General features: G+C 36.3%; 13 protein-coding genes across 13 annotated transcripts; 7 read left to right on the forward strand and 6 right to left on the reverse strand.

Annotated features, from left to right (window-relative positions):
• Window positions 1–290: 290 nt before the first annotated feature.
• Window positions 291–2,870, forward strand: BUD27 (prefoldin-like protein; the record flags this gene model as incomplete). The annotated part of the gene is made up of 1 exon (XM_003675694.1): window positions 291–2,870. One exon carries the CDS (start codon window positions 291–293, stop codon window positions 2,868–2,870), a length of 2,580 nt encoding a protein of 859 aa, XP_003675742.1.
• A 436-nt stretch (window positions 2,871–3,306) lies between these two features.
• Window positions 3,307–4,296, forward strand: NCAS0C03880 (uncharacterized protein; the record flags this gene model as incomplete). The annotated part of the gene is made up of 1 exon (XM_003675695.1): window positions 3,307–4,296. The coding sequence occupies one exon, from the start codon at window positions 3,307–3,309 to the stop codon at window positions 4,294–4,296; it is 990 nt and encodes a 329-aa protein (XP_003675743.1).
• A 2,022-nt stretch (window positions 4,297–6,318) lies between these two features.
• On the reverse strand, window positions 6,319–7,005 carry IES3 (Ies3p; the record flags this gene model as incomplete). The annotated part of the gene is made up of 1 exon (XM_003675696.1): window positions 6,319–7,005. One exon carries the CDS (start codon window positions 7,003–7,005, stop codon window positions 6,319–6,321), a length of 687 nt encoding a protein of 228 aa, XP_003675744.1.
• Window positions 7,006–7,347: 342 nt separating this feature from the next.
• On the forward strand, window positions 7,348–9,870 carry NCAS0C03910 (uncharacterized protein; the record flags this gene model as incomplete). The annotated part of the gene is made up of 1 exon (XM_003675697.1): window positions 7,348–9,870. The coding sequence occupies one exon, from the start codon at window positions 7,348–7,350 to the stop codon at window positions 9,868–9,870; it is 2,523 nt and encodes an 840-aa protein (XP_003675745.1).
• A 743-nt stretch (window positions 9,871–10,613) lies between these two features.
• GAT1 (Gat1p) lies at window positions 10,614–11,993 on the forward strand (the record flags this gene model as incomplete). The annotated part of the gene is made up of 1 exon (XM_003675698.1): window positions 10,614–11,993. One exon carries the CDS (start codon window positions 10,614–10,616, stop codon window positions 11,991–11,993), a length of 1,380 nt encoding a protein of 459 aa, XP_003675746.1.
• Window positions 11,994–12,225: 232 nt separating this feature from the next.
• Window positions 12,226–12,456, forward strand: SMX2 (mRNA splicing protein SMX2; the record flags this gene model as incomplete). The annotated part of the gene is made up of 1 exon (XM_003675699.1): window positions 12,226–12,456. The coding sequence occupies one exon, from the start codon at window positions 12,226–12,228 to the stop codon at window positions 12,454–12,456; it is 231 nt and encodes a 76-aa protein (XP_003675747.1).
• A 64-nt stretch (window positions 12,457–12,520) lies between these two features.
• Window positions 12,521–13,018, reverse strand: GNA1 (glucosamine 6-phosphate N-acetyltransferase; the record flags this gene model as incomplete). Its single annotated transcript, XM_003675700.1, has 1 exon — window positions 12,521–13,018. The coding sequence occupies one exon, from the start codon at window positions 13,016–13,018 to the stop codon at window positions 12,521–12,523; it is 498 nt and encodes a 165-aa protein (XP_003675748.1).
• Window positions 13,019–13,277: 259 nt separating this feature from the next.
• MDJ1 (Mdj1p) lies at window positions 13,278–14,837 on the reverse strand (the record flags this gene model as incomplete). Its single annotated transcript, XM_003675701.1, has 1 exon — window positions 13,278–14,837. One exon carries the CDS (start codon window positions 14,835–14,837, stop codon window positions 13,278–13,280), a length of 1,560 nt encoding a protein of 519 aa, XP_003675749.1.
• A 796-nt stretch (window positions 14,838–15,633) lies between these two features.
• Window positions 15,634–15,951, forward strand: HSP12 (lipid-binding protein HSP12; the record flags this gene model as incomplete). Its single annotated transcript, XM_003675702.1, has 1 exon — window positions 15,634–15,951. One exon carries the CDS (start codon window positions 15,634–15,636, stop codon window positions 15,949–15,951), a length of 318 nt encoding a protein of 105 aa, XP_003675750.1.
• Window positions 15,952–16,175: 224 nt separating this feature from the next.
• IES1 (Ies1p) lies at window positions 16,176–18,038 on the reverse strand (the record flags this gene model as incomplete). Its single annotated transcript, XM_003675703.1, has 1 exon — window positions 16,176–18,038. The coding sequence occupies one exon, from the start codon at window positions 18,036–18,038 to the stop codon at window positions 16,176–16,178; it is 1,863 nt and encodes a 620-aa protein (XP_003675751.1).
• Window positions 18,039–18,352: 314 nt separating this feature from the next.
• On the reverse strand, window positions 18,353–18,769 carry NCAS0C03980 (uncharacterized protein; the record flags this gene model as incomplete). Its single annotated transcript, XM_003675704.1, has 1 exon — window positions 18,353–18,769. The coding sequence occupies one exon, from the start codon at window positions 18,767–18,769 to the stop codon at window positions 18,353–18,355; it is 417 nt and encodes a 138-aa protein (XP_003675752.1).
• A 286-nt stretch (window positions 18,770–19,055) lies between these two features.
• CDC4 (SCF ubiquitin ligase complex subunit CDC4) lies at window positions 19,056–21,248 on the reverse strand (the record flags this gene model as incomplete). Its single annotated transcript, XM_003675705.1, has 1 exon — window positions 19,056–21,248. One exon carries the CDS (start codon window positions 21,246–21,248, stop codon window positions 19,056–19,058), a length of 2,193 nt encoding a protein of 730 aa, XP_003675753.1.
• Window positions 21,249–21,848: 600 nt separating this feature from the next.
• On the forward strand, window positions 21,849–25,520 carry SMC1 (cohesin subunit SMC1; the record flags this gene model as incomplete). Its single annotated transcript, XM_003675706.1, has 1 exon — window positions 21,849–25,520. The coding sequence occupies one exon, from the start codon at window positions 21,849–21,851 to the stop codon at window positions 25,518–25,520; it is 3,672 nt and encodes a 1,223-aa protein (XP_003675754.1).
• Window positions 25,521–25,563: the final 43 nt, after the last annotated feature.

Here is a 25,563-nt window from a genome sequence, read left to right on the forward strand (position 1 = left end):
GGGGATTGGATTGAAATTGGTTGGTTCTTATACCGTCTCTTCCACGTCAAGGTTTCTTGTCCCAAACGCTGGTTTCTTATGGGAATGTGGAAGGTTAGGAAGATTTTCTTTCTGTTACCCCCCTTCGGACAAAACAATTTGAATTTTTCAAATTTGGCACGAATCCGTGGGACACGATCATATTTGTGGTATTATAGGTGACATGAAAAATTATTAGGAATATCGAAATTGGCGATGACCTATTTTACACACAGTTGTACAACTAGAGATTGGAACCTATCGAACTGAGAATGGATGCTCAGGTGAAGACTTTATTGCTAACTTTGAGAAAGACAATATCAAATTTGCAGAATAAACATGATTTCTTAAAAGATCAGAGGGAACAATACATTCAAATAAGAGAAAAGTTACTCTCTTTGGACCAAGATAATGAAGATACAGATGCCGAATCTGATAAGGACAATGGACTAATATTCGGTGATGTTATTATCTCATCGAGAAAAGTTTACTTAAACATTGGCTATGAATACTACGTTGAGAAAAGTAAAACAGAAGCCTTAGAATTCGTGGAAGATAAATTGAATTTAATGGAGGAAGCCATAACTCAGTTTGACTCAAAAATTGAAGAGGCCAAGGGAACATTATACAATTTTGAGACCTTGTCCAATCTAGACAAGGAAACTGCAACACATGCTCCAGAGGGAAATGAACAAGAAATTACGGATGATAGTCTACCATCCATGGAAATCAGAGAAGAGCTAGATGAAGAAGGAAATATAATTAATAGTACTGTGAGGCCGACTGCAAATGGAAATACCGTCAAGGATATTGAAACCAACCTACTCCATGAAACCGATGATAAAAGAATACCAAAAGATAATCAGATAGATAATAAACCTGAACCTCAACATCAAAAAGTAAACGATACCACATTTGCAGAAAATTTAAGGGGAAAACTATTGTCAAACTCACCTATTGAAGAGAGGATAAATAGCGAAACGGTTCGAACGGGAAACCCTGAACATACAGCGATTGATACTGATACTATGTATACCTTTGCTGATCTTGTGCAGCAGTTAGATGAACAAGATGAAAGAGAAGATGGTGATATAAATTCTGATGAAATTGAGTATGACTATGATGCATTTGAGAATGATGAGAAAGAAGAGGACGAAGATGAAGAAAATAATATACCTTTAGTACCTGGAATTGCTGCACAAAATTCGTTTTTGGATCAAATTCGTAAATTACGTGCTTCTAAGTTGCAACAAATAGAACCTGAGAAGAAGATAGAAGAAGATATTGATGAAGAAAAACAGAGTGAAATCACTGAAGCTAAAAGCAAATCCATTTTAAAATCTACAGTCAAGGAAGACGATATATCGAAGTCAAAGAAAAGAGTTGGCTTTGCATCTGAATTGGAAGTTCACGAGGTTGAAAGTTTCAAAGAAGAAACGAAAAAGCAGACTCATAATTTCCCTCGTCCTGGATTGAGTATGTTTGATGGTATGGGTGGATTTACTGAAAATGCTGACACTACCGATGATTTTGATAGTGATTTGTTTGCTCAAATGTTAGGTGTCCAAGGACCAGATGAAATGCACGAGAATTACAAAGAACGTTTGGAACAAGAGCAACAACAATATGAGATGCACGAAAATAATGAAAGACGAAAGAATCGTGTATCTCGGTTTAAATTAGATAGAGGAAGTAGGAACAAGAGTTCAGAGCGAGATGATAGAGCAAGTTCGACGTCCGCTGCAGTAAATGATATTATCGAAAACAAACCTGTTGATACTTTAATCATGGAAGACATACTGGAGAAACCTGCAACTATAGCTGAATCGGTACCTGTCGTTCAAGATATTATAGAGAAAGAGGTGGAAGCCACCCCATTTGATGAGAGTAATAGTGACAGTTATCATCAACCAAAAAAAGAAAAGAAAGTAAGCAAATTTTCTCAACAAAGGAGGGAATCTGCTTCATCTAATGGTGGAGATAAAGAGAAAACCTCGCATGCAAACACAATCGGAGTTTCAGAACAACAACCTCAGAAGAAAAAGATATTCAGTAAAAAGATGAATTCTTTACAGAAACCTAAGGTTAAGAAAAATTGTACTCATTCATCAAAAATGAGTGCTGAAACACAGGCACTCATGGAAAAAAGCGATGAGGATGAAGATAATAAAGAGGAAAGTATTGCGCCAAAGGATGAAAATTCCACTCCTAAAATCACTGAAGTATCGAGATCTTCTCTTACTAACGGAGAAAATGAGGATATATTTCCAGGAGAGATTAAAGAAGCTATTGATTCATTTGGGAAAGACCTAGAAGAAAATGTTAAAATTGCCAATATTGATTATGCCACTCTTGGTGAAAATATGGACGATATGGTCAAGGCATACTCCCTAGGATTATATGACGATGACTTAGTAGAAGAGGACCCAGGGACCATTGTCGAACACTTAGAAGATTTTAAGAAATACAATGATGAAGTGGAAGAATTGAAAGATATCATTGAAGACTTTAAATTGTCAAACCCTGTTAAGTATGAAAAAGAGCAAAATGAGGAGAAATTGCCTGAAACTGATGATAATGCCATGATGACAGATATTATTGAGCATGATGTTCCCGAGAATTACAGCTCCGAAGAGGAAATGGATTTAGGATTGCAACAAGATAAACTTCAAGAATCGATTAATATCGAATATCATCGCCTAAAGGAACATATGGTTGCTAAATACTCGACTGCTAATAATGGAACAGAGACTGAGAGAGGGGAAGCGTTAGAGCCAATTGATGAATTTGGTAACCTTGTGACAACAAGCAGATTCAAGTCTCAACGTATTTTGTTCAGTGATAAGCGATAGCGCTTCCGAGCTTCCGAGCTTCCGAAGTTTCGGATCGAGAATACAAAATTCCACAATGAAAACGGCACGTGAAATTATGACGCGAATGACGAATTGGTGGAGAAATGTCCGTACTTGACACATTCTGCCCTTTAATTTCTAAGAAGAGCAATAGGTACCACAAAGCGTGGCGCCATCTATTGAAGGTCTAGCATGTGTATTATGATATATATTTTCGGAACAAAAATTAAGGGCGTGTTCCTTCTGTTCCGAACTTACTTCAATGAGATATACCAAGCAAATTAGTAGCTCAAGATTCCAATCATATAAATAAATCATTATTTAGCGTTTTTCTTTATACAATTACTTTAGTTCTGTTTATTTTTTAAGAGATTCAGTATCAGATTACTAACAAGACTCAAATATAGTGGTAGCCATATAACAGATTAGATGTATCATGCTCGACATACTGTCCTTTGGAATTGACAATATTTACAGGAATAATTTTAATACACCTCAATCGATGGATACTTATCTAAATTCCAGTTCTCCTTTTGTTTTAAGAAATGATTCTCCATCAGATAGGTTCATAGAGCTGGCCTTAAAGAACCATAATGATGAGAATACCAATTATGAAAAACTGGAAACATTGGACAATTATGACAGCGATAATTCAATAGAATATTTTGAACACACAAATGCCGCTCAGTTAGCTTTAGGGAATGAACAAGACATTGAAATAGGCGATCAAAGTAATACAGTGGAGTTGGATCAAATATTGCATGAAGTTTCCATCATTAAAGCCCAATTTTCCCAGATGATAAACACAATTGATTGCGTTGCTAATGGTCATCCAAAAAATGAGATTGTTGAGAATGAAGTATTTGATCCAATGATCACATCCATTTTGGATATTGTAAAAACATTAGCGGCCCCAAATTCCTCAGAACTGTCCCACCCGAACAAATACATGGATATCAAACCACTAGATGACCCTTGCGCACATTTACCAAATTATGGTGTTATTTTATGTAAATCTCCGAGTTCCTCCTCTCAGTTATGGGATGAATACACCAAAGTGCCAAACGAGTTGGGTGTCAAGGATTTGATGATGTGCGTCTTAAATATTAAGAAGGATTTGGAATATAATAACAATCAATCAGTGCAGGATTTTGAACTAATTTTGAAGAGAACGACATCTATCCAAAGATTAGAAAAATTGTTAGGATCCTCATGGAGGAATAAAGATAAGAATTTTTCCAGACAAATAAATAGGAGGAAGAAAATTTGGAATTCAATCGAGGAAGGTTTAAAAGATGGACTCACACTGGAACAATGTTTCTGCATATTAGATAGTTACATGCATAGCATCAACAAAGGATTAAGCATATATTACAACGGGGTTCCTTTTCGGTTAGTCGATATGCAGTCACTTCTTCACGAGTGATTAAGCCATTAGATATGGCCTCAATAACTATTCATTCTTAAACAATATTATTTATTCTTCAATATAACGAAATCAAAAAAAGGAATCATTTCTTAAATCTATACATCAATAACATACAGAATACATTAAACTTTTATCTATAAGATACATGTAAACTTTGAAATTAAACATCACGGTACAATTTTTATAAATCAATCATACAAAAGTTCGTCTAATCTAGCAGCTGGATTAGTTTCAATGAAATCTAGGGAAACTTTATGACCTAGTAATTCTCTAATATTTTGGACCTTATATTTGATCATAGTTGGTCTTTCCAATGATAAACCCCAACCTAGAACTCTCAAATCTCTTGGCAACCCCATGGACTCCAACATTTCTGGCCTGAACATACCTGAATTACCGATTTCCACCCATTTACCTAAACCTTCATGATATGAAAAGATTTCCATGGATGGTTCAGTGTATGGATTATAGGTAGGCTTGAATCTTAAACCTGTAACACCCATCTTGGCAAAAAATTCTTCCATGAACTTAATCAAATCACCTAGAGTGATGTTGTAATCAGCCAAGACACCTTCCACTTGGTGGAATTCAGCTAAATGTGTGGCATCAACAGCTTCATTACGGAAGACTCTGTCAATGGAAAATAATCTTGTTGGCTTTGGATCCTTTGCTAATTTATGTAGCATTGCAGCTGAGATAGCAGTAGTGTGTGTTCTTAGGACTAACCTTTGACATTCTTCTTCCTTCCAGTTGTAACGGTAACCAATGGAATCGAATTTACCATTTTCGTGAACCGCTTTAATATTTGCCATATAAGTTTTATCTTCCGGTAAATCAGCTGTTAATGGGTCCTTGATGTAGAAAGTATCTTGTAAATCACGAGCAGGATGTTGTTGTGGAACGTAAAGAGCATCGAAATTCCAGAACCCTGTTTCCACGTATTGGTTTGAAGGCATTTCGGTGAACCCCATGGAGAAGAAGATTTGTCTAAATTCTTCTCTAACTTTATTCAATGGATGCAAGGCACCTGATTGAACAGTTAGACCTTGAGAATTGAAATTATAAGGTTTAAATTCCAAATTCTTGTATGAACCGGTGGCAACCATATCGGAAGTTATATCTGTTTCCAATTTGGTTAATTCCAGGGAAAAATCGGAACCCTTGACAACAGTGAAATCGGTCAACTTCTTTGGTGTAATTAATTTTCTTTTTTTTAAATCGTTAATGATCTTAGCATCTAGTGTTTCACCCTTTACAATCTTTTCCATAAGAATCTTAGTTTCATCTTCAAGTTGAGAGATGTCTTGAGATTTAATTTTTTCATTAACTTCTAATTCATTTTCCTTATTCTTTACAATCCAACCATTCTTGAAGGCACGAGCTTGACCAACTTTACCGTTGGCACCCATCTTGGACATGACGTCCTTAATTTGTAATTTACCTAAGTCGTTCACCAAGTTTAACAGTTTCATTTCATGAGATCCATTATTTAAAATATCTTTACCTTCAGCAGTCAAATCGTAAAGTATGGTATCATGCTTGGTGAAATCCAATTTGGAATGGGATTGTAGCGAACTTAAAGCTGATAAGACTTCTTGAGAGTCCTTAGTTGGGAAAGTATGTAGAGTGGACTTAATTTCGTTCAGTTCACCTAACGTTTTCAAAATTTCTAGTTGGAAGTCAGACATATCTTTTGTTTTCTATAATGTAATAATATTGATTTGTTTATCTAGTGAATGCTTTTATTGAGCTTATTGCTATCTCAACTTGTTGACTATGTAAGCGAAGAATGTCAATGAGGGAAAAAATTAATTCACTATTAAATTAGAAGTGTCAATTTCAAGTTCCGATGGGCTCCCGTCGAGAATTGATGAAGCTTTACGAAGTGCTTCTGAAAAAGAAAGTACTAGCGTTGTAAGTTCTTATTACTTTTCTTTGAAAATTTTTTCCATTTCGGTTTGTTAGCGATTACCCGAAAAAAACATTTTGTCAAACAATCGTTAGACGTTACGCTTCCTTTTATATGATATTCGATGGTTCATCCTGATTCAGTTTCCTTCTTTTTGGTCTATTGAATAGAAGAATATTGTTTGGTGAATGGGTTCCATCTTCCCTGATTCCCAGATCAATTGTGCTGGTAATATTATTCTGTGCGCTGAATAAGTCCAATTCTATATTTGCATCTAATAGTAGTTCCTTTAAAAGAAACCATTTTTTTTCTTCCTGTTGAGAAATCTTGTATTCTTTAATTAAATTGGTTTGAATCTGAAGTAACCATTCCACTTGTTCCTGCAGTAGTTCCTCGTTTTCTCCTTCACCTTTTCCTTCTTTCGTCTCACTTTCTTGTTCCTTTCTCCGACCGTCATCCAACGTTACAATCTTATCATTGACATCTTCAGCAAACTTGTCATTCATACTGAAGATATTATCCTTGTATACGCTCAATTTCATCATATTGACATCTCCCTCCACGGAATTCTTCATCTCATCCTTAGCCACAATGAAGTTCCCTGGAACATTCCTCACCATTTCATAATTAATCTTAGAGATATCATCCACACTGACAATGTGCCTTTTCGTACCTACCCCATTGTCACTACTCATCACGTTATGTGTTGTTTCCGTCTTGTAATTATTTCGGGCGTTGAGTGCATATCTAAGTTGTTTATCTTCGAAGAGCAGTTCTTGGAACACTTTGTCTGTCATATCGTTATACGTTTCTCAAGTTTGTACCTCACTTATTCTACTTGCAATGGCTCCCAATCTGTCGCTCTATTCAACCTACTGAACTGTTTGGCCCGTCTTAACGATTGAATTGAAATTACAGTTGTTGAGGGTTACCCAAACTTCAAAAGTTGGATCAGTAGGGTTTAGGGCTTTAAAATAGGGTTGGTTGTGTCATTTGAATCTAACCCTTGGATTAACAAATTCAAAATCTGTTCGTGCCCATGTTTACATGTTTGTGAGGACGCGAAAAAAAATGTTACTCTAGCTAAAATAAACAATAGTAAATTGAAACAAGATGAGATAACGTGAACTTTTCTCATAATGGAACTAGAAAGGAAGCCAGGTGGATCAATGGACTTACCCACAGGTGACTTAATTGTTGATGTTCAATCGACGCCCATAAAGGAATTGAGAAATAGCCCGTCTCACAAGAAAAGGAGAATTTCATCTTCATTCCCCCTAATCGAGGATTATCTTCCTTTCAATGGGGTCCATTGGGAAGATATAAAGGAATTAAAAAAAAGTTCACCTCTTAACTTTTTTAAAAAAAATATACACGATAGTACACTATATTGCTGCAAAGGTTGCTCACAAATGTATTATTATGACAGCGAGGCTCCTCACTATAACACCTCTGCTTTGGAAAGGCATTTTAGAGATGAATGTATCAATCCACCGTCAGGTTTTTATGACAGGGTTTCAAGAAAATCAAAACCAGAACCTAATTCTACTTTCGAGAAACCTTATAATATTTCGACTGTTAATAATGACATGTTTAATAAAGCAATTCTCTTCACCCTAACATTTGACCTGCCACTAATGTGGCTAGAAGATCGTGCTGCAAAATCTTGGTACGAAGAATATGCTTGCCATACAAACATAGATTTCAAGAAACAAACCAGTTTAAACTATCGAACTTTGACTGCCTCGATAAAGAGAAAGCATCAGGAAATTGATAATTTTTGGAAAGCGGAGTTGAACTCGTCAGCGTTTTTATTACGCCAAACTAAGATAAGCAAAAAGAACAGGTTATTGGATACTATTGTTAAACGAATTGGTGAGTTAAAATCAATAAATCTTTTTTCGTTAGTGTTAGATCATTGGCCCAATGACAAAACGAACAGCTATATGGGGGTTGTAATTGTCTCGTACGATTCGACTCAGAAAAAACTAGTTCCCTTTTTATTGAAGTTACCAAGAAGCCATAAGCATGATGCAGCTACAGTATACTCCCAGTTACAACAAATAGTACGTTATTTTCCAGGCCTCAGTGAAACATGTGTCGCTATTTCTATTGACAATGCTGCCATTTCTACTAACAATGACACCAGCATGTTGAAAGTGCCAAACAATATAAGTTCAAATTTACTTTTCAATAAAGTATTCTTGGGTAACGTACCTTCTTTGTTACATAGTTCAAATTTGATGAATTTTGGCTTACTTCATAAAAGCGAAGAAGAATCAACTGAGGATTATTTGGAATCCAAAGCACTAGAAGAAGATGCTATGGAATCTCGTGTTTCCGAAAATGGAACAAATACTAATTTCCAAAAACATGATCCGTTTGTTCACTTTTTAACAATTCAGGATGATTCCCTAGAATTGACCGAAGGCCATATGACAGAAGAAATGATTCTAGAAAAGAACAACAGTCTTTTCTGTGAAATAAAAACTGACATCTCAAAAAAACAACTCTATGACGATATTTGTGCACACTATGGCAAGGTCTACAGGGATGAAGGTCTTAAATTAAAATTATATTGCCGCACTCGATGGGTGTCCGCAATAGACACCTTAAAACGATTACTACAAATGAAGGATGTGCTTTTAGAACTTGAGAGACATAAAACATTTGAAACCCAATTTACAGAGAATGATTTTCACATTGCACAAGATTTATTGATGATTGTAGAGCCATATAAAGTGTTTTGTGAAACGCTTTCTAGTGATAATTGTACGGTCAAATATGCTCTTCCCCTTTTATCGTACTATAAACAAAAAATGGAGCAGTATGAAAAAGATCTCAAGAAACGACAAGAAACACCGTATCTCATTGCATTCAAGAAAAAAATGGATAAGTATTTTGAAAGGTTCAGCAAAAATGACATATGTTTACTATCCTCGTGCTTGAGTATTGATTTCATTGATGATCCTTTTTGGACCAAAAAATTCCCACGAAAGGGGGCTGATGGAAAGAAAAGGACCTTCGTATTCAGCAAAATAGCTGAGAAATTGTCAGGCAGGCTACTGCCGTATTTAAATATTTCTTATGAGGGGAAGATGGATGATAGTTCTAGTTTTGATGAAGACGACAGTTCTTCAACTACCCACCCATTTGCTTCCACAGGGGAAGCAATGCATGAATCTGATGAGTATTTCCATAGACTAGCTGAGAATATTCAAAATTTTGATCCAAAGACAATAAAGAGAGACTTAGAAGAACTAATCTACAATGAATTACTAGATTATAGAAAGGTTACTAAAAAGAAAATACACATTTACACCAAAGAATATAGGCAAAAGGAAGACATTTCTTTCGAGTCATATTTCACGTCGCTGTGTAAGTTAGTTATTGCTGCTGATAACGCTTTTTGGGATGATCATTTTGATGAGTTTCCTATTCTTTCATTTGCGAATGATATATTCAGGAATGTCCCTGCAACCTCGATTCAAGTTGACAAGTTATTTAGCTTGGCAGGCTGTATTGCAACAAAGAAGATCTCGAATTTAAGTGACTCAATGTTTGAGAGCTTATGTGTTCTCAAATCATTCAGCCAAACGGCTGATATCAGTGCAGTAGATTTACAGAAATGTACACTTTCCCAGGCAATTAACAGTACCTAACACTCATTCAAAGTGCTGTTGATTAAATCTAGCAATTCTATAACTACTAGTAGAAACCTACTCCACTACTTCCAACAGACCATATATATATGTGCATATAAGCTAGATTCAAGATTTTCTAGTTCCTACCAACATTAACTTAAGCGATAGATTTATTTAAGCAACTCGTTAAATAATGGACTGTTACTGTTTACACAAGCTTGTAAAAAGAATGTCACTTTATATTAGTGTGAGATTTTCCGCGCTTGACCGGTTACCCTCTGTCCCAATCCCAGTGGAATTTTCCGGCAACGCTAAGCGCCTGTCTTTTCTCAATTGTAAACAAAACCCGGTGCGGTGCACGGCTGTTGCGATAAGCGGTTGACTCTACCCGCCGAGATTAGATTAGATTACGTGGATTAGATTAGATAACGTGTGTTTGAGTCCATTATTACTCCGACAAGCATGCCAAGTGGCTGGTCCTCGACGGAGTTACCATTGCTCAAATGGCGTCTCATTGGTCGATTAACTGATTCCTACAATCCAATTCCGATGTTGCTGCCTACGTAACGTTTTCTACGCATGGCCCTCGAGGAACCGCTCGCGGTAAATAAACAACAATACGTATGTAAGACATGAGGTCCGACCGCCGTGACTTTTATAAATATACAACATGTGGCGCCCTGTTCCTCCTTTCTTGAAATCTGCCACAGGGAGCACGGCGACCAATAAATAATAGGCAATTAATTATTATTATTATTATCATGACTATGTCGGCACTCACATATAACTTGAAACTACAGCAGCAAAAGAAGAGGGAAGAAACTTTCACGGAACAAGTAGGCGAACCACAAGATATTTGGAAATTGTATAGGGACGCAAAGGAGGCATTGCCCCATAGGAGACGAATTTTGAACATGTCTTGGAGATTACAATATTTATCGTCTTGTAGACCGTTGAAAACTTCAAATATACAGGAGTATATCAAGGTCAATGACGGGATGGAAAATGACCCTTTTAATGACGTTTTTGACTCAGATCCCATGGAACAAACTCCAGGTGAGACAAATGAAAATTTTGAGATCACTGCATATGGTTCCTTCTCTAACAATAATAGTTTGCAAAATTCAGAATTTCTAACGAACTTCACACAACAATCATACAATTCCACCTTTGATTATCAATTACAGGACGAATATGTCGATTTAGATAATGTAATGAAGCTTCAAAAGGACAGTAGTCATGTGGATTATTCACCAGCACAGGAAAGTGAAATTTCCAATTTCAATCTGGACACTGAACCCACCATAATGGACGACGTATCATCACAGGCAACCACTTTGATGAGACCCACGTCCTCGTTAATGAATTCATATGAATCCAACTTCTTCGACACTAACTTCTCAACGGAAAGATCACACTCTATTTCTACATATGCTATGCAAAGAACTTCCAATTCAAACTTTATTGATTCCTTCAGTACTTCAATGGAGGATAACAATATGGAAATATACGCTCCATCACCCATTAGAATCCCTAAATCCAAATCACAATACGTAACCAACACGAATATCACACCATCCCCTTCTTCAACATCTTTGAATGCTCTAATGACCTCCCAACACTTCACGCCGATGAGCTTACCCATCGCCATCAACGTGAACGACCCAAATAAGAAGAGACGGCCTTCAAGCATACAAAAGAGAAGACCCTCTATGTTGAAGGGTAAACCTTCAAATACTTCCCTCTCCACCATGAATAATAATATTCCTTCTAATGCCAATAATAATTCAATTAGATGCTCTAATTGTGGAACGGGGACTACTCCATTATGGAGGAAAGACGCCAATGGGAATTCTCTATGTAATGCATGCGGACTGTTTTTGAAATTGCATGGTGTTATGAGACCATTGTCTTTGAAAACAGATGTCATCAAGAAACGTCAAAGAAATAAAAAGACTTCCACTGCCAATAATAATGGCAAGAAGAGAAGTGGAGCATTGCCACATGATCAAACGAAGGCGGTGGAAATACCGTCATATTTACCATCGGGAGAACGTAGTAATGGGAAAATAATAGAGGGAATCGATATACAAAGGAATAAGAAAAAGGGTAATTTAGAATGGCTTAGTTTAGATTTATAGCTAAGTAGTAATAGAATAGAATAGAATACACTATAACGTTAATATTAAATTTCGCGCCAGGGTAAGCATTTATATTTTTTATTGAAATTTGAAAATGTAGTGTTTAGTATCGACTAGATAACATGAAATACGCAAAGAAACAGCTCTTTCATACAATCGAATCATCCTTTGTTTTATCAAGATTTCCCTACTATAGTAAACATATCCACCGAAACCAATACACCAAATAAGAATGGTATCAACTCCAGAACTGAAGAAATATATGGATAAGAAGATTTTACTACAATTAAATGGGTCCAGGAAAGTGGCCGGCATACTTCGAGGGTACGATATATTTCTAAACGTTGTCGTTGATGATGCAGTTGAAGTAAGTAAAGACGGTTCCAAACACCAACTCGGTATGCAGACAGTGATACGAGGCAATTCCATAGTTTCCTTGGAAGCACTAGATACCATATCATAATAATGGATGATGATCCTTATTTTCTATAAGAAACATTATAAATTTAAATATGTTTGTGTAAATTTTAAAGCCTACTTTGCATCTCAACACCAGCTCTCTTAAACTTACATTTTTCATAAAACATAGTATTCTTTTCATCACAATCAAGAATAACCTTATAACAGCCAGCTTGGAACCCAACATTTCTCAACTTCTCAATTAAACATTTACCTAATTTTTTCCCTTGATGGTTTGATGAAACTGCAATATCTTCGATGTGTCCACACAATCCACAATCATGAATCAATTTTTGTTCAATGATAATGTTCCCCGTAGCGGCAATTTCATTTTTAATGGTATCCACAATAACATGAGGGTTGTATAAATTAACTTTTGATCCCCTGTATTCAAACTCATTACTGTTCCAATAATCGATGATGGAATCAAATTTCTTTTTGGATACATTCCCAACTGTGGTAAGCACTGCTAAGGTGTCTACCACACCTTCGTAATCTTGCTTTTCCATTCTTCTAATAATGTAACCCTCTGGTAGTGCGGTGGTTGTGGCCTCTGTAGTGGTCATGGCTGGTTTTCTTGTTGCCTTTTGTTGAATATTTTGAATGCCTTGAGTACGTTTCTCAATAACTAGTATTTAAAGGTTTCTTGCCTCCATTGAAAAATTCCTTAAATATGAGTATGACAATTTCTGGAACATAGACATCCGAGCGCCACGGGGAAAAAATATATATAATGTCAACGTTAAATTCAATGAAAAAAGATGTTAGTTATTGTTAAATTCTATGGATTTATATTTATATATACAGACAGTTTATCTAATCATATTATAATTCTCCCTTAATCTTTTTAAATGTATTGCTGATAAATTTCTCCAATCTTCCCAAAGCATTGGGTTCATCTGGATCTGTTGTGCCCGTACTTTCATCTTCACTCTTCTTTGTATGTGTGGCAGATGATGTTTCATCTTCTTTACCAGTCTTCGTTGTATCTTTACCCGGCGATGTTGTACTAGTACCAGAGCTCTGCTGCATGGTTCTTCTGGCCATAGTATCGTTAGTAACATCCGCCAAAGCTTCCCATAAACATTTCTCAGCTTGTGATTGTGGTTTCCTTATGACGATCCTATATTGCACTTTCATATTACCACGATTCTCTTTATTGATGGAGCTGCGTGGAACACCCAAATTAGGTATAGAAATGACTTGATCATGTTGCGTTCCCGCTTGTACTTTTAATCTGAGAGTGGTTCCATCCACTGTTGGAATCGTTACAATACCACCCAATGCTGCCGTAGTAATTGGAATATCCTTGGTGAACCAAATATCGTATTTATCCTTAATGGAGAATCTATTATCTTTATCTACACGAATCCTCACAAGGACATCACCTCTTGTCAATTTAACCGAGTTTTTCAATTCAGGATCCAGAGCCATTTGCGGATAATTCCCCTGTCCTGGAATTCTAATAACGTCACCATCTTGCAGCCCATTAGGTAAGTTCACGTTGATGGAATGATCCCTAGTAAATTCCACCGCATCACCATGACAAGTCCCACAATAATCACTGGCATTCAAAATGGTACCTTCTCCGTGACATTCATTACAGGTGGAAACCATTTGGAAACCACTTCTGATATGAACTTTTTGTCCCGAACCATGACATGAGGGACATTGATGTTTTTGCGCACCTTGTTTGATCCCAGAACCATGACACGTATGACATGGGTCCATCACGTTATATTTTAAAGAAACGTTAGCGAGTCCAAATACGGCATCCTTAAATGGAATCCTATGTGTAATTTCCAGTGGATCCCCCTTGAATTCCCTATACATATTTGAACGTCTTGCACCACCACTTCTTGCACCACCAGGTCCAGTTCCGGCACCACCACCGAAAGCAGCACCAAATAAATCCTCGAAATTGATGCCGAAATCAGTAAATGGATTGCCTCCAGGGCCACCTGAGGAGGAAAACCCACCAGCAAAGGGGTTATTTGCTGACGAAGCTCCACCGGATCCATCCTGGTTGAATGCAGCGGATCCAAAGGTATCGTATTGCGATTTTTTGGTCTCATCGGAAAGAATCTCGTAGGCATTTTGCAAATCGTGGAATTTCTTTTCTGCGGTTGGTTCTTTGTTTATATCAGGGTGGTACTTCTTAGCTAGTTTGTAGTATGCCTTCTTAATCTCTGAAGAAGTGGCTGATTTGTTTATTCCTAGAACTTTATATGGATCTTTAATTTCTTGGTGTGTTATGGCTGACGTATGGAAAGTTGCTATTCGGTTGGAGAATTGGAAAAGAGTTCGTGATGAATTGGAGGCTAGCAAGGGTGAGCCTCTTATCATCGTTTTGGAGAATAACCTTATTGAGCTCATCTTGGCCATTGATTAGTGAGAGAAGGGGAGCGATGTCTATGCCGTTAAATTCTAGTAAGTTCCACAGTGTCTTAAACCTAAAATTTCTTATAAAAGAGGAATTTATATCCTTAAACAGGTTAGGTATGATCAATACGAAGAATATCCTAGTCTGATGATCTTGGCAAAGGTCTACTACTTACAATAGTCATAAATTATCAATTGCCATTTCGGATAAACTGGAAATATTCTGAACCATTCTTTAATTTTCCACGAAGAGGCCAGTCACATGACCGAAAAGCGGAAAGCCACCCAATGCGGGTAACCTTTCACCAATGACACATTAGCTATTATTACTGTCACCAACAATGTGGTATTCGGAGTTAACCCTCCAAAATTAGCACAAGGGAGAAGGACTTATTCCCCTTTGTGCTAATGACGTTATTGACATGAATAATGTTGTTCAATAGGCCAGCCAGTCGGTATTAAGGCCTTGGACGTCACCTCTTGTCTGTAGTACGGCACTCTGTCTTGTCATGGGTGCCATTCTCTACGTCCATTCTTAACGGATAAGGGGAGTGTGTCAAGGAGTGATTCACCCTCTAAATTTCAGTGAAATAGCAGCCAGGAGAGCCATCCTCTGGACATTAATGAATGATACGGCAATTACCGGACGGAATGACGGAAGACCTTATTCCCCAGGTCATCCTGAAACGTATATAAATACAAGAATGATGGATCTATCTTCTTGCTTTTTGGTATCCTTCTCTTCTTTTTTCTTCTCTTCATAAATACAACATCAACAAAACATACAAACAATTTAACAATGTCAGACACAGGTAGAAAAGATTTCTCACAGAAGGCCAAGGAAGCTGTAAAGCCAGACTCAGAAAAGTCGTACGTCGAACAAGGGAAGGAGTTCGTCACAGATAAGACGGATAAGCTGGCCGGTAAGGTTCAACCAGAAGGAAACAAAGGGTTGGGCCAAGGTGTCCACGATGCCGCTCAAAGTGGTGAGGATAAGGCCACCGGAGATTCCGTAGCTGATACTGCTAAGGACTATTACGAAGCTGGTAAGAAAAAGATCAATGACGCTGTGGAATACGTTTCCAAGTCAGTTCATGGTGGAGATGAAACTAAGTAGTTATCATCCAGTTTTGGAAAAAGGAATATTATGGCTAGCTAAAAACATTTTATTGTACTGAAAATAAAAAAAAATAAAGCATTTTACAAAACATTATTATTTGACCCAATTTGTTTTTGTTTTATAATGTTGTATTTAAAGAATTACGTATTTAATGTCTATTTTATTCAACAAAACAACCTTTTTTTTTCTCATAACAAGTGTCTGTCTTTAAAGCATTATATTTACAATCTAAACATGGGGGAAGTATCTACATCTATATTTTCATTATCATCATGAAGTTTTTCCACCATTATCTTCTTTGCGACTTGGAAATCCTTCAAGTAATCTGTTTCGTATCCTAGTAAGTGATCTTTATATTTCTTTCTTCTCTTACCACGGACACCCATTAGTGACGCCAATGGAATGTCTTCATACTCATAAAATATCTTTAATAATCCAACATCATCTCTTTTTAGTTTGACGTATTTATGCGATTCTCTTAAATCATGAGACAATTCTTCCTGAGTTTTCTTAACACTACCATTATCAAGGACAATGGTGTTTCTATCGACATCCACCATATTGGCAATCTTTAGATTCAGCACGTTCTGCTTGGCGATCTTCCTTGAATCAGTAACCTCAATGAAATTATACTCTTTCTCTCCCATTAAGTGGTCCTCCTCCAATTTTGGTTGTTCCGTTTTGACTGGCGAATGTGGATCTCCTATTATAATAATGCCTGCATCGTTTTTTCCCTCATCCACTACTTTGCTTCTTCTTTTCCTTTTTTGTTTAGGTTTAATATCATTCATTGCTGAATCTGTAGAATTATTAGTCTCATTAGTAGGATCCGGTTTAATAACTTTATTTTTAATTTTTTCAGTCACTTTATTAAGATGCTCCTCTTTACCCTTCCTTGCAGAAGCAAATTTCATAAATTCCTCTCTCTTGACCTTTTGTTCTATACCAAATTCATACTCATCTCTAGGATCCACATCATACATATACTTGGCGCGTCTCAAAGGTAACAATGCAATATCACCCGTTTCCCCTTGATTGAAAAGTTTAATGGATTCTTGAATCGCTGAAGGGGTCAAATCAGTCTCTAAATGAATATAAAATAACCACAAAAGAATATTACATCTATCCGAAGGTTCATAATCGGAATAGTCCAACAATCTGAAAAGATTGACATTATTCTTATCTTCCGGTGGGAAATTTAAATATTTTAAAAATAATTCAGAATTGATTAATCCAACGTTATCACATAATGCAAATATCAAATTGACAATATTAAACCTCTCTTTCGTCTTCTCACCACGGTACAGATCTGCCAGAAAGATGGGCTGATTCCCTAATGGTAGATTCTTCAGGATCGACTTCAATCTAGGTGTATCTTGCAATGATTTGGGATCCTCTACGCCGTATTGCAAACAGGGAACACTATGGAAAGTCCGTAATTGTGAAGTCATTTCCAGATAAAAATTTATAGTCGTGTTTAGTCTACCAATGTTGACTAAGAAGGATAGGATGCATGTGGAAAAGGCCACTTGGGGATCTAGTAATAGTTTATCACGTAGAATCTTGGAACACTTTGTGGAGGTGGACAACGTTAGTGCATATATTTGTGAAAATGTTAATTTATCATTGAATACAAATTTACGGGCATCATATCCAACGTCTGTGACATTCAGGATACGATTTGTATCGTTGGTCAATGGTACCATCGCATTATGATAAAATTCCTTGTATATGTTAGTGAAAATTGGTCTCTCATCACTGAAAAGTTTGGTAAGTAGAGTGAATTGAAGATCTTCACGGGAAAAGAATTCCCCATCTGGTTTCTTTAAATGACGATTATACTTCCCCGTGTCTTTAATCTTTCTAACGGGGGTGTCATATTGAATCTGTGATGGTTTAAAATTTAATAAGTGTAACGATTCTTCATTATCACTTTGAGTGGATTCTCCTGTGTCAATGTCGTCGTGAGATTCCACTGGCAGAGAACTAGGTACTGGTCGTTGGCTTATTACAGGAGGTGATGTGTCCGTTACCGTTGTATCTTGAAAAGTATCATGAATGGGGTCGTATACTCTACCAGCCATCTTATGTACGTGTGGTAGGTGTGAGTTTGTAAGTTACAGAATCCGAAGTATAGAGTATATAAAAGATGGAAAGAAGTAATGGCAATTGGAGGAGGCCAGAACTTGCGCAACCTTTTCTCAACGTTATTTTTCATTGTTGAAGGAATCCATTCACTTCGTCTGCAACCTGAAGAAATGGGAACATTTTTTCACTCAAACGCCTTAGCGAGATCGGATAGTTTACCGATTTTTCAACTGTCATCAATTTCCTACGTAACTTATTTACGAACTGTGATGGACAGAAAACGCAACTTACACAACCTAAAAACACTTGACTACCGTGACATACTCACCATTTCAAAATCTCCCCCATATTTGATCTTCTTTCTATGACAGTTTATCTTCTCGAATATCCAGCTACTGGCTTGAATCAACCCAATGATGCTTAAGGCACTCAACAAGATGAAGAAAACCTTCCTTATCATTTCATATGTCCTTTCCATATTAATCGTCCTATATTGAATGACAATATTTACCCCGATTAGAAACACAACCGTCACTGACAGCGCAACAACAAAACTGGTGAATACCAATCTCATATCGATTTCTCTAGATTTGTACTTGGTAACATATGGATATGCCTTAAAGAACCCTTTCCCAAATACTTTCACCTCCGCAGGTTCCTTGGAATTCTGTTCTTCCGGTGCTTCACTCTTATTTATTAATGGAATCGTCTGTGTAGTATAATTCATTTTTGTATAATTTCCTTTTCTCAACAGACCACCTTTCTTGCATTAAAAAGTGTTATCCTGATATGTTCCACCCTCGTTCCTACCATTCAACGGGATGCTTTTATATACGCTGTATGTACGTACTTGCCTTCTGCTTCGATGCTGTAAATCAAGGTGCAATATTTTCTTTAGCGACGCAATTTCACCCGATCATCCCTGAAGGAAATATTGAAACGAATAGTTTACGTACAAAAAATTACTAGTAAAACAATGCATTATAAATAGATAAGATATTAAATGAATTTGATTAATTACTCGTGGTCTCATCTTCTACTTCACTTATAGGTTTAGGGCTCGGTATGCTGAAATCTAACATCTCGATGAAAGATTCACCATCCTTTTCCACAGCGGCAACCAGTAACGAACCTTTAAAATCCACTGACCATATTTGATCAGCATCACGCAACAGATCAGAATGGACTAATTTACCCGTTCTTAAATTGTAAACGTTAAATTGACCCTCTGACCCACTCACTAATATATTATCATTCATGTAAAATGTCGTTATGGCACTCAAGTTGTTGTGATGATACGAAAATTTTCGTGAGTAATCATTGGAATCCCAACCTCTTAGTGACCCATCTGCTGCAGCACTAACTAAATATTTATCCGATAACCTTAGTAATCCAACTAATGCAGTATGACCCTGTAAAGTCAACATGGATCCTGTAATCTTAGTACAGGGCGTGGCTGAGTTGGTTATAATCGTACAATTCCCATTATTCCAAATATTATCTAAGTCCCAGACTTTTATAGTGGAATCCATACTTGCAGAAATACACCTTTGTCTTTTATGGTCATAAATGGTGGAATAAATTCTATCCGTATGGCCAATTAAGACGTAAAGACACTTCATTTGTGCAATATCCCAGACCATTAAATTATTATCATAAGATCCGCTAATGACAATATTCCCATGTCCCGAAATGGTACGTACTGAAGCCATATGTCCTCTAAGCACGCCTACAAAATAAGGGTTTTCCTCAGGGGTATTATAAACCATGGGTAACTCTCCATCAAATTTTTCCTCTTTAATTAATTTCCAAACATGTAATGTATTATCTCGAGACCCTGTTACAATGTATTTCATGTTTTTATAAGTTACAATTTCAAGACATCTAACAGTGGAAGTATGACCCTTGAAAACATGAGTACAACAACCTCTCTTAATATCCCATATTCTAACGGACCTGTCAGTTGATCCACTTACGATGATTCCATCAGCATCGTACTTCAATGCCCATACACCACCTTCATGACCGCTTAGTTCCTTCAGAAACTTTTTAGATCGAGCATCGTAGATTCTTAATTGCCTGTCATCTGCACCTGTTATTACATAATCGTCTTCGAACTGTAAACATGTGACAACACTTGTGGCATGACCTGTCAATGTTGTTCTTTCTGGTTTAAATGATGGATTGTACCAATTTTGTAAAATTCTTAAACTTTCAATAAATTTCTCCTTGAAGAAAGAGCTTTTATTATTGTTGTTTGCAACTTCTTGGGCACTCACAAATGACTCTGAAATCAAAAGGTTTTTCCAAAGCAATGGTGTTGTGTTTATAATGGCATTCCAATTGGAGCAAACCGATTGACAATTGAAAATGTCATCATAGGACAAATGCTGAAAGATTTTTAGGGCAATCTCAATAGGCAATGATGAAACGATATCTCTTTTCAAATTACCATTAAGGACGGAGTTTAAATCAGATAATGCAGTTCTATTCAAATTGGAAAGGATCTTGAATATTAAATTCTTATATTGTATTGGTGTTAGTTGTGTTTGTAAATTTGTCAACAAATTATTCATTACTAATTCATCAGTGGAAAGATTGGTTGTTTTGTCTAGTGGGATAAGACCATGTTTTGCTGTCGGTGTGTTCATTCCTGATGTAGCCGTAGGTGATAATGGTAAAGCTTCTTCTAACATTCCGTTTTCTACCGTCACAGTCATTGGTGATGTTGATGCCGGCCCATTCACAGCTGTTGTGGTAGCAGTAGCAACAGATTGTATCGTTGAAGTGGGAGGATGTGCAGCAACTGTTGACTCTGTAGCAGCAACAACCAAACTGGAAGGAGTATCTATTGATAAGGGTTCGCTGTTGGCACCATCAGTTGCCGGAAGTTTGAATCCAGGATCTACACCAACATTGTTATTTTCCTCATTGAAATCATTCTCTTCAGCACGATCATTCATTTCGAGACTCCTGGAGTCGACATCTCTCATAATATTTAATCCATTTGCATCAAAAGAGTCCAGCCTTCTTCTTTTCACCCTTACCTGTTGATCCGTATCGTTGTTTTTATTCGTAGAAACAAGAAAAATGGAGTCATGCTTGACCATCGGTAAAGTATTAAGATCGTTTCTTGCATCTCTTAGTTGATATATATACGGTACAGGGATATTAAGTAAGGGATATTCTGAAGGATTTGGGTTCATATTAACGTAGGTGAGTATTCAGAGACAAAGCAAACCAGGCTTTTTTTAGGTGTCGATAATATACCGCAAAAAATGGGAAGACAAAAGATATTGTTGAACCTTAGCAGTGGTTCAGGGATGTGGATGTGCTCTTTTTTGTTGTTCGAGGTTTAAATTCACAAATTTCAATTTCATTCTTAATTTTTGTAATGGTATTTTTTTGCATTTTAGATTGTTCTCAAAATTTTGCCTCTGTGTTTTTGGCGCGCCAATGGTTCGGGAAGAATACGCCCAGTGAATTAATGAAGGAACAACAATTAAATGGTAACGACAATTATTTGGTTAAATGTCACTAATAGACGCAAAATAATCTAATAAATTAATGGTGTAAAAAAGGTAAATTGTCTTCGGTTTTTAAGTTCATACTTTAACTTAAATGATCATTTTTTATTACCAGATATCTTATCTATATTTTAGGACAACTCATTTATATCTTTGCTTACGTAAACAGACGCGTAAAATTTACTTTAGAAATACAAATCAATCAATACAGAAACACGTCAAGGTCTCTCATCTCCTCGAACTTCCAGTAAGCATAATAGGAACAACAAGAAGTAACCAATGGGTCGACTAACAGGACTAGAACTAAGTAATTTTAAGTCATATCGTGGCGTCACCAAAATTGGATTTGGTGATTCTAATTTCACTAGTATTATTGGACCCAATGGGTCTGGTAAATCGAACATGATGGATGCTATTTCCTTCGTGTTGGGTGTAAGAAGTTCCCATTTACGTTCTAACATTCTAAAGGATTTGATATATAGGGGTGTTATTCGCGATTTCTCGGAAGAAGATCCTGAAGATGGTGAAGAACAGCATCCCACCAGTGCATATGTGAAGGCCTTTTATGAGATGGATGGGAAAGTAGTAGAATTAATGAGAACTATTAATATTAATGGGGATACCACTTATAAAATTGATAATAAAACAGTGAGTTATAAACAGTACGCCGCATTTTTGGAGAAGGAGAATATCCTAATTAAGGCGAAGAATTTTTTGGTTTTCCAAGGTGATGTGGAACAAATTGCCTCCCAATCTGCACTGGACCTTTCCAAATTGTTCGAAGAAATTTCAGGTTCAATTCAATATAAGAAAGAATATGATTCTCTGAAAGATGAATTGGAAAAATTGGGTAAATCTACAACGGAATCCATTAGAAATAGAAGAAGAATTCATGGTGAATTGAAAACTTATAAAGAAGGAATATCTAAAGATGAAGAATATAAAAATAATGTTGAAAAGAAAAAGAAATATGAGATGTATTTCACACTTTGGAAATTATTTCATTTAGATGCTCAAAGGATACAATTCAAGGATAAATTAAAACAAGCAAAGACTGAAATGTCAAAATTAAAGGAAAAAATAAACAATGAAGAGAAACATTTAACACGATCAAAGTCAGCATTCCTGAAGGAAAACTCAATATTGACCAAGAAAAGGTCTCAATTAGACTACACCGTCAAGGAAAAGGAAAAGGTGATTTCTCAGTGTAACTCGATTAAAATTCCTTTACGAGCATCATCTAAACGTATAATGAATATTGAAAAGAGGATTGAATCTTTCAAGAGAGACATTGAAAGACAAAAGGATTACGTTTCTACTTTTGAAAATCAATTAAAAGTGGTCACTAAAGCAAAGGAATTATTTGAAGTGGAAATAAAGAAATCTGCTAGAAATCATGATAAATTTCGTTTAACGGATACTGACCTCAAGTGGTATGAACAGCTAAATGAAAAATATTTGTCTACTGGGGGTTCTTTATTAGAACAAAAAATATCACTTTTAAATAACGATAAGCAAGAGAAGACGGATGAGATGGAGTTGCTAAACAGACATATTGATGTATCAAAAAACAGAGTCACAGAAGAGCTTAACATTACAGGTGAGAATTTACAAAATCAAGTAACAGATATGACATCGACTTTGAATGAGAAAAATGCTACTTATGCAGAACAAATGAAAAAACTCAAAGATTATCAAATGCAAGTTGAATCATCGAATAACCAAGAATATGACCTAAACTATAAATTAAGAGAAACTTTGGTTAAATTGGATGATTTAAGTGCAAATCAAAGAGAATCGCTAAAGGAAAAGAAACTAAGGGAAAATGTAACAATGTTGAAGAGGTTCTTCCCTGGTGTTAAAGGTTTAGTTCATGATCTATGCCGTCCAAAGAAAGAAAAATATGGACTGGCAGTGTCCGTCATGTTAGGTAAGAATTTTGATTCAATTATTGTAGAGAATTTATCAGTAGCACGAGAATGCATATCGTTTTTAAAGAAGCAACGTGCTGGTACCGCATCCTTCATTCCATTAGATACTATTGACTCTGAACAACCCACATTATCAGCCCCACCATCACAAGAATACATCCTTACCATTAATGCTATTGAATATGATCTTGCATACGAAAGGGCAATGCAATATGTGTGTGGTGACTCCATTATTTGTGATACGCTGGACATAGCAAGAGATTTGAAATGGAATAGGGGAGTTAGATCAAAATTAGTATCCTTAGATGGTTCATTGATTCATAAGGCGGGTTTGATGACCGGTGGTATCTCCAAGGATTCCAAAAATAGATGGGATAAGGAAGAATATCAAAGTCTGATGACTTTAAAGGACAAATTGTTGATACAAATTGAAGAAGTTTCTACAGTGGGTAGAGATGCTGCTGCTAAGGCTAGAGAGTTAGAAAGCTCTTTATCTTTATTGAACGCCGAACTTTCCTCATTAAGAACACAATTAGTTCAAGTAAAGAGATCCGTGGAAGAGAATGCCAATGAAATAAATTATCATAACAAATTACTTACTGAACAATATACGCCAAAACTTGAAAGTTTGCAAGAAGAAATTCAAGCGATTGAGAACTCGATTTCTTCTATTACTGCCGAAAAAGTTTCCTTACAAGAAACCATCTTCAAGGAATTAACTGACAAGGTTGGGTTTTCTATCCAAGATTACGAGCGTTATTCTGGAGATCTAATGAGGGAGCAATCTAAGGAGTTACAACAATTACAGAAGCAAATTCTAAATATTAAAAACAAATTACAGTTTGAATCAGAGAGATTAAAAACAACAGAAGGCAAATATCATGCTTCACTAGAAAGTTTAGAGAGCGCCAAATCAAACCTTCAGTCGCTGGAAGAAGAGGAAAATGAATGTCAACAAAAGAGGAAACAAATTGAACAGCATATCTCAGAAGACGAAGCCGAACTAAACAGATTGCAGAGAGTGTATGATGCTAGGCAGCTTGATTTTAATAACTTAGATGATGTCTTAGCAGAATACAATAATGAATTACAATCTTTGAAACATAATAGAAACCAAATAAGAGAAGATATGGAAAAGATTGATTTGGAAAGAGTTGGTGTCTTAAAGAATTGTAAAATTACAAATATGGAAATTCCAATCTTATCTGATATCAACCTAAGTAACTTACCGATTGATAAGATAGATGAAGATACCATAGCCATCTCAAATGAAATTGATGTTGATTATAATGATCTGCCCGCAAAATATAAGGAAAGTAGCGCAACTACAATTAGAGAAGAATTGGAAAATCATATAAGAAGCATTGAAGATACCTTAAATGTCTTGCAACCAAACGCTAGGGCTGTAGAGAGGTTTGATGATGCACAAGAGAGATTTGAAGTAGTGGAAAAAGAAACAGAAGATTTGAAAGCCAGAGAAAAGAAGGCTTTGACACAGTTTTTGAAGATCAAAAAGAGAAGAAGAGAGTTATTTGAAAATGCGTTTGATTTCGTAAATGAACATCTAGATCCGATTTATAGAGAATTGACAAGGAACCCAAATTCATCAGCATTATTATCTGGTGGTAACGCCTCCTTAACTTTAGAAGATGAAGATGAGCCTTTTAATGCAGGAATTAAATATCATGCAATGCCACCATTGAAAAGATTTAAGGACATGGAGTATCTATCTGGTGGTGAAAAAACAGTTGCTGCCCTAGCTTTATTATTTGCTATCAATGCCTACCAACCAAGTCCATTCTTTGTTCTTGACGAGGTGGATGCCGCGTTAGATATAACGAACGTGGAAAGAATCGCAGCCTACATACGAAGACATGGGAATCCTGATCTTCAATTTATTGTCATTTCTTTGAAAAATACCATGTTTGAAAAGTCTGATGCTCTAGTTGGTGTTTACAGACAACAACAGGAGAATAGCTCTAAGATTGTCACTTTGGACCTGAGGAACTACGCTGAATAGCGACCTAATAAATAGTCAGTGGCTTAATAATATATAACGCGTG

The sequence above is a fragment of the Naumovozyma castellii genome, chromosome 3 (assembly GCF_000237345.1).
Source record: "Naumovozyma castellii chromosome 3, complete genome".
Classification (NCBI taxonomy): domain Eukaryota; kingdom Fungi; phylum Ascomycota; class Saccharomycetes; order Saccharomycetales; family Saccharomycetaceae; genus Naumovozyma; species Naumovozyma castellii.